The 7,960-nt window shown below is 47.7% G+C and overlaps 1 protein-coding gene across 1 annotated transcript in view; it reads left to right on the forward strand.

The window, feature by feature from the left end:
- Window positions 1-3,685, forward strand: part of DUSP26 (dual specificity phosphatase 26) — a 7,059-nt gene extending 3,374 nt beyond the window's left edge. Inside the window, exon 3 of the mRNA XM_012809263.1 lies at window positions 2,963-3,685. Coding sequence (XP_012664717.1) covers window positions 2,963-3,162 — 200 coding nt within the window. The 3' untranslated portion in view covers window positions 3,163-3,685. The remainder of the gene's footprint in view (window positions 1-2,962) is intronic.
- Window positions 3,686-7,960: the final 4,275 nt, after the last annotated feature.

The following is a 7,960-nucleotide window of genomic DNA, read 5'->3' on the forward strand; positions in this document are numbered from 1 at the left end:
AAAAAAAAAAAAAAAGTGTCAAGTTGCACCTGGGTGGTGAGATTATAGGTGATAGAGTTTTGATTTGATTTTATTTATGTTATTTATTTTATTTTCAATCTATTTAGGGGACACGAATTTCTTTTTCTCACATGAATGAGTTGTACAGTGGTGAAGTCCAGGCTTTTAGTATTGCTGTCACAGGATAATACCCAGTAGGGAATTTTGCCTCCCTCACCCCCACCAACCTCTCCTCTTCTGAGTGTCCATTATCCATCCTGCGTTCCCATGCGTACCCATCGTCTAGTTCCCGCTTATAAATGAGAGTGTATATGGTATTTGTTTGATACTTCACTTAGGATAATGGTCTCTAGTTCCGTCCAAGTTGTGGTGAAAGACCTTTCTTCATTCCTTTCTGGGGTTCAGTACTACTCTATCCTGTAAATGTGCCATATTTTCTTTACCCACTCATCAGCCGATGGGCACTGAGGTTGATTCCGTATCTTTTGCAATTGTGGATTATACTGGGATCTAAACATAGAAGCATTGGTATTTTTATATATAATGCATTTTTATATATAAGGCAGTGTGTATATACATATTTCTTTTCCTTTGAGTAGATACCCAGTAGTGGAATTGGTGGGGCAAATGGAGTCAACTTTTAGTTCTTTGAGAACTCTCCATACTGGTTTCCCTGGAGCTTGTACTAATTTATAGTCCTACAAACAGTGGATAAGTGTTCCCTTCCCATGGCATCTGTGCCAATATCTATTTTTATTTTTGTTTTTGTTTTTTAATAATGGCTGTTCTGAAGGGATAAGGTGGTATCTCTTGTGGGTTATTTATTTATTTATTTTGAGACAGAGTCTCACTTTTTCACCCTTGGTAGAGTGCTGTGCTGTCATAGCTCACAGCAACCTCAAACTCTTGGGCTTAAGCAATTCTCTTGCCTCAGCTTCCCAAGTAGCTAGGACTCCAGGTGCCCACCACAACTCCCAGCTATTTTGTTGCTGTTGTTGTAGTTATTATTGTTTAGCAGGCCCAGGCTGGGTTCCAACCCCCCAGCTCTGGTGTATATGGCTGGTGCCCTAACCATCGAGCCTCCCTGTGGCTTTCATTTTCGTCTTCCCTAAAGATTAGTGACATTGAACATTTTCTCAGGTTGTTAGCCATTGGTACATCTTTGTTTTGTTAAAGAGCTGATGTGATAGTACATTCGTATGTGTTCTTTTGAAAAGTTCATGTCTTTTGCCCAAGTTTTAATGGGGTTGTTTGTTTCTTGCTGATTAGTTTGGGCTCCTTGTACATTCTGGACATTAGTGCTTTGTTGGATGCTAGTTGAAGAATACTTTCTTTTCTTCTTTTATTTTGGTTTTGTTGTTGTTGTTGTTTCTTTGTTTGTTTGAGACAGAGTCTCACTTTCTTGTCCTCAGTGGAATGCGGTGGTGATACAGCTCACAGCAACTGCAAATTCCTGGGCTCAAGCAATTTCCTTGCCTCATCCTCCTGAGTAGCTGGGACTACAGGCACCTGCTACAACACCCAGCTATTTTTTTTTTTTTTTGAGACAGTATTGCATTATGTCACCCTCAGTAGAGTGCTATGGCATCACAGCTCACAGCAACCTCCAACTCCTGGGCTTAAGCAATTCTCTTGCCTCAGCCTCTTGAGTGGCTGGGACTACAGGTGCTCACCTCAACCCCCGGCTATTTTCTTGTTGCAGTTGTCCTTGTTGATTAGGGCTAGGCTCAAACCCACCAGCCTCACTGCATGTGGCTGGCACCATAACCACTGTACTACAGAGGCAGAGCCTGGTTTGAGAATACGTTCTCCTGCACTGTAGGTTTTCAGTTTGTTCTGCTGATTATTTCTTTTGCCGTGTAGTATCTTTTCAGTTTAACTGTCTCTCTTTTGTTTAGTTTTGTCTCTGTTGTATTTGCTCTTGGGGTCTTTGTCATAAATTCTTTACCTAAAGCAATGGAGTTTTAAAATGATTTTGTTTATATAGTTTCTATACTTTCCAATTATTTTTACCTTAAACATAGTATAAAAATGTTTTGGATCGGCGCCTGTGGCTCAAGCAGCTAAGGCGCCAGCCACATACACCCAAGGTGGCAGGTTCGAATCCAGCCTGGGCTCACCAAATAACAATGATGGCTGCAACCAAAAAATAGCCAGGCGTTGTGGCAGGCGCCTATGGTCCCAGCTACTTGGGAGGCTGAGGCAGGAGATTCGCTTGAGCCCAGGAGTTGGAGGTTGCTGTGAGCTGAAATACCATGGCACTCTACCCAGGGGGACAGCTTAAGGCTCCTGTCTGAAAAAAAAAAAAAAAGTTTTCATGATCAGAAAAAAATATGTGAGGCTCAATGCCTGTAGTTCAGGGGCTAGGGCACCGCCACATACACTGGAGCTGGTGGTTCAAATCCAGCCTAGTCCTGCCAAACAACTATGACAACTACAACCAAAAAATAGCCGGGCATTGTGGCGGGCGCCTGTTGTCCCAGGTACTTGGGAGGCTGAGTCTTAAGCCCAAGAGTTGGAGGTTGCTACGACACTCTACTGAGGGCGACAGCTTGAGACTCTGTCTCAAATATATATATTTGAATATATATATTCATATTCATATATATGTGAATAAAAATACATTCAATGGTTGAGAAAAATAGCAAGCTAGAAGCATGGGGAGACTGAGGCGAGGCCTGGTTAGACACAGGGCATCTCTGAGCTTTCACTTCGGTGCTGAGTAAACCTTTGCGCCCCTCGCTGGGGACGGACACTGAGCTGCCGCTCGCTGCCTGGGTCTCAGTCGGTCTAGGCCGCCGCCCCTGCGCTGGGATCCGAATGCCCAGCTCCACTTGTGTGCAGGAGCTCCAGCCTTCCTGCGCCTGGTACACCTGTCTCCCTGGTCCCGTCTGTTACCCTCCGGCAGCCTCCTGGGAGCCACCGCCAACCGTGTCCCCGCTGTCCCTCTCTCTCTCCGCAGGGAAGATCCTGGTGCACTGTGCGGTAGGAGTGAGCCGATCCGCCACGCTGGTGCTGGCCTACCTCATGCTGTACCACCGCCTCACCCTCGTGGAGGCCATCAAGAAAGTCAAGGACCACCGCGGAATCATTCCCAACCGAGGCTTCCTGCGGCAGCTCCTGGCCCTGGACCGCAGGCTGCGGCAGGGTCTGGAGGCGTGAGGGGGGACGGGAGGGCAGCCGGGCCCTGGGGGGGCCCTGGCTCCCAGCTGGAAAGAGGAAGCCGGGTGGCAGGTGGCCGGAGCCGGGAACCCATCCTCCCCTGGAAGCAGGACAGTGAGAGGCTGAGCCCCAGGCCACTGTGGCTGTGCGGGAGGGGCCGGGAGTGGGGTGGGCGGGCGACCCGGTGCGGGTGACCGGGAAGGAGGCCGCCCCGCTGTCGGTGGAAGACGCTCCAGGGATTCAGACGCCCCTGGGTTCCAGCCAGGGTGTGACCGGCGATCTGCAGCCCCTTCCCCTCTTTGTGCCTAAGTGTTCCCCCCTCTCACGAACCAAAACGAAAGGGCCATCCGTGTCCTGCGGGGGCGCAGACGCACGAATGCGACGGGGCCGTTGTGTGAAGCCCGTAGCGTAGACAGACGGCAAAGACTGGGTGTGAAAACCGCGAAGCCGGAGGAGAACCCCAGAGCCTTGCCGCCCGGGCGCTGGGAGGGAGGCGTGTGAGGGCTGGCGCTGCGCCTGCGGCTGCTGCTCCTGGCCAAGGCCATCCCAGAGATGCGTGGCTGGCGCTCTGCCGATGGTCACTCGCTTATTGGATCTGAGTGTCTCGAGGAGAAATAAAGATTGTGGAAAAGAAGAGCGTTTTTTTGATGTCATTGGACAGTTTGAAAAGAGTTCGGGGCCACCCTCCTGGGAACCCCAGCCTTGCCAGGGCAGCGACAGTTCCTGACTTTCTCACTCATAAGCCTCCCCCAGTTAGTGTAACGCGGCTTCTCCCAAGTCTAAGTTCATGGTCTTGCAGCTAGGGAAAGCGAAGTGCTATTTTCAGCTAGTCCACAAAGGGGCAGCAGAGGACCAAAAATTTGAGGTTTGCAACGCCTTCGTGTTGGGCTCAGGGAAGGAATACCGGCACCTTCCAAGCCTCACTCAGGCAGGTTTCCCTTCCCAGTCTCAGGTGTTAAGAAATAGAACTTTATGACCAGGTGCTGTGGCTTATGCCTGTAGCCCCAACACGCTGCGAGGCCGAGACCAGCGGATCGCTTGAGCTCAGGAGTTGGAGACCAGCCTGAGCAAGAGCGAGACCCAGTCTCTACTAAAAACAGAAAGAAAAAAAATAAAAAATAGTTGGACCATGAGGCAGACGCCTGTAGTCTCAGCTACTCAGGAAGCTGAGGCAGGAGGATGGCTTGAGTCCAGGAGTTTAAGGTTGCTGTGAGCTATGATGATGCCATAGCAGTCTACCCTGGGCAACAGAGTGACATTCTTCCCCCCCTCTGCCTCCCCCCATATCCACACACACACGCACACACACATATGTATATATAACTTTATTTCCAAAAAGCCAACCTAATTTCTATGACAAGTCCCCATTCCGAGGGATAACAGAATATAATCTTAAATCAATCCTAGCCCTCAGTCTCCTATAGTTAGAGATGTGTGTTTGCCTGGTGTCAGGGTATTGGGGATGGGGTGTGAGGTAATAGCTTTCTCTTCTAATCTTTACAAGGTCACCTTGGAGGAATGGAACACAATCTCCTCAGTAAACTTCATCAACAACTAGGAAGACTAGCAATGATTGTTCAGTTATCCCAAATTGCCACTACGTCCCTCCTTTTAACAAAAAGCATGTTCCCAGAACATAATATCTCCCTGAATTGCAGAAGGGGGTGGAATGGAAGAGGAATTGGAAAATACAGAGGAGGGAAAAAAATATTTAATATATCTGAAGTATAGAAACTCAAGATCTCTGAAGCTGGAAAGTGCTTTTCTGGATTATCTACTTCAACTCTCCTAAATCACCTTTTCAGCATACTTTATGACACACAGCAAGCACTGGCTTAGAAATCTTTGGTAACAAGGAACCACTACATAATTCCCACACCATGCTCCCTGCTCCAACCTTAGCAAGTTCCGCCTTGCGTGCATATTATGCAATCCTGGTGTGACATGATGAGATGAGACTGCAAGTTTTGATGACCTAGAATCCCCGGGCTGGCTGGAGCACACACCAATTAGGGGATTGTGGCCGGTGGTTTTTATCTCTTCTCCATCTGTTTGCCTGTGGCAGTCCTGGCAGCTTCCATCCGGAATGTTGTGATGGTTTAATTAGATAAGAGATATATAACCCAAGCATCTCGGTATTGACTGTGCTGTTCCTGTCACTTCCACTCTGGTGACAGCCGTCCCCATGGTTTGAAACCAGCTCTCATGGTTCTCTACCTGTTCCAACTTCCAGACTAACCACTTGGATCGTCTCCAATAACCTGCGTTGATCATATTTCAAGTTTCCTCTCCAGCCTTGCCAATATTTCATCTCCAGCTTTCATAGTATTTATAGGTTTCGATGCTCTAGGTAGGGCCTGTAAGATGGGTGTCCAGAAAGATCTATTGGCTGGAGTCTCAAAATCTGGTCACTGTAGTGGAACAAATTTAAACAGAGGGACAGAATGAGGGCTTCATTTAGGAATGTTGACTCTGATGAAAACACTTTGATTCGCCACCAGACCGTTGACCAGAAGACTTAAAAGTCACTAGAAAGAACGCCCAAAATGACTCTGGCTCTGAGAAGAACTGACTGTAACTGTGATCTGGCCAGTGCAGAGGATAACAGAACTGTCACCTCCTTGGTTTTCATCCCAAAAGTACATTTCTGCTAATGTCAACCAACAACCACATTTGTTCAGTCTGAAGGTACCCTAGAATCTTTGCCTATTAAATAATTTCAGAATTTAATTCTAACTTCTAGCAGGGAAGTGGAGCTACTAAAGGATACTTGACCAAAGAACAGGGTTCCAGATTATCCTCGCAGAGCAGGGTATATGTTTTATTATTTAACAAAGCCGTATTATGCTGTGCTCAGACATCCATCTGTCTTCACGAACACTAACTCATTTAATGCTCATGAAAGCCCTGCGGAGTAACTGTAGCTGTCACTGCTTAGGAATGAGGAGATTGAGATTAACTAACGTGCCCCAAGACACACACATAGTAAGTGGAAAAGCTAGGATTAAACCTTGGGTTCTCTGGCTCCAGTGTGTACAACATCACACAACAGTTTTACCTCCAGCTGTGCCATTGAAGGTTGCATGTGTGTGTGTGCACCTGTGTGTATGTGTGTGTATGCATGTTGAGAAGGTCCCCCAAACCTTCAGACGGGGGACCTTCACTCTTACTCGCTTAGATTGGAGATAGTTGGATTGAATGTTTCCCTATACAGTAGAACCTCCATAAGTGACCGCCTCCCTACACTGACCACCTCCTTAAGTTGACCTAATTTTGATAGACCAGACATGCACCACAGTACGTATCAATACAGTAGGCCTAGTTCCTTATGTTGACCACCTCTGTATGTTGACCTGTTTGTTACAGTATCTTAGGCGGTCAACTTAGAGAGATTCTCCTATATTTTCTAGAGATTGCCACTCTTTGAGAGGGATGTCTGTGGTTCAAAGGAGAGAAGGGGGCCCAGCCTGGGCCTCACACAGAATCAGTTCTACCCTTCAAGGAGGCTGAGTGACACCTGTTACAGGTAGATCTTATTCCCACCTACTAAAACAGAGATTAAAAGTTTGCCCTCCCCATCCTGTTCTTGGGCAGCTGACCACTTGATCCAAAGCAAAGAACCAGACTATCAACAGGAATAAATGTGCCCTTGTTAGATTCAGCCTATGCTTCCAGCTGACTGGAGCTGAGATCCAAGCCAATCTTGTCATCCTTCCCCTTCTTCCCTGTCACCTCCAGCCTCCACTTCTGAGATGTTGACTCAAACCCATGAGACAAGCACTGGAGCCTCTACCGTCTCCAGGGACGGGGAAAGATGTTTGCCCGGTTCTTTGCCCCTGTAACTAATCCCAGCTGGGAAGTCCCACAGGGTGTGCAGCTAAGAGAAAACTGCTGCTTCTGATCCCTTGGGTAGCAGATGGAGCCACCCAGACAGGTAGGCAGCTCAGAATAACGCTGGCTACAGCCGGTTCAGCATTGCTGCGCCAAAGATTCCCTGCTGGAACCAGATGCATTTAAAGAAAAGGAAGCCTGAAGAGAAGAATGGGCTAGGTTATAAGGAAAGAGAAATCGTGTTTATCATAGGTTTCTGCCCTGATTACATTCTTTTGAGGGGGTTAGAGGAGAAAGAGACACAAAAGTTTCAAAGAGAACCCTGTTCACAGTCTAAACTGGGGAACCTGTGACTGCCACTATGTTGTAGATGTAATTAAAATAACAGCCTGTGGCCGGGCACAGGAGCTCACACCTGTAACCCTAGCACTCTGGGAGGCTGAGGCAGGTTGCACACAGGATTGCTTGAGCTTAGGGGTTCAAGACCAGTCTGAGCAAGAGTGAGACCCTGTCTCTACTAAAAATAGAAAAACTACCCATTGTACATTGACCCAGTACCCTGGACCCCATACATTCATCAATGTACAAAGTTATGATTTAGTAAAAAAATAATAAAAATAGAAAAACTAGATGGATGTCATGGTGCATGCCTATAGTCTCAGCTACTTGGGAGATTGAAGCAAGAGGATCACTCAAGCCCAAGAGTTTGAGGTTGTTGTGAGCTAGTACACCACAGCAGTCTACCCAGGGTGACAGAGTGAGACTCTGTTTAAAGAGAGAGAGAGAGAGAGAGAGAAAGGCCAGGCACAGTGGCTCACGCCTATAATCCTAGCACTCTGGGAGGCTGAGGCAAGAGGATCGCTGAGGTTTTGAGTATGCGACCAGGCTTGGCGCCTGTGGCTCAAGTGGCTAAGGCGCCAGCCACATACACCTAAGGTGGAGGGTTCAAATCCAGCCTGGGCCCACC

Source organism: Otolemur garnettii, unplaced genomic scaffold (genome assembly GCF_000181295.1).
Source record: "Otolemur garnettii isolate 467f Iridium unplaced genomic scaffold, OtoGar3 scaffold00102, whole genome shotgun sequence".
Classification (NCBI taxonomy): Eukaryota; Metazoa; Chordata; class Mammalia; order Primates; family Galagidae; genus Otolemur; species Otolemur garnettii.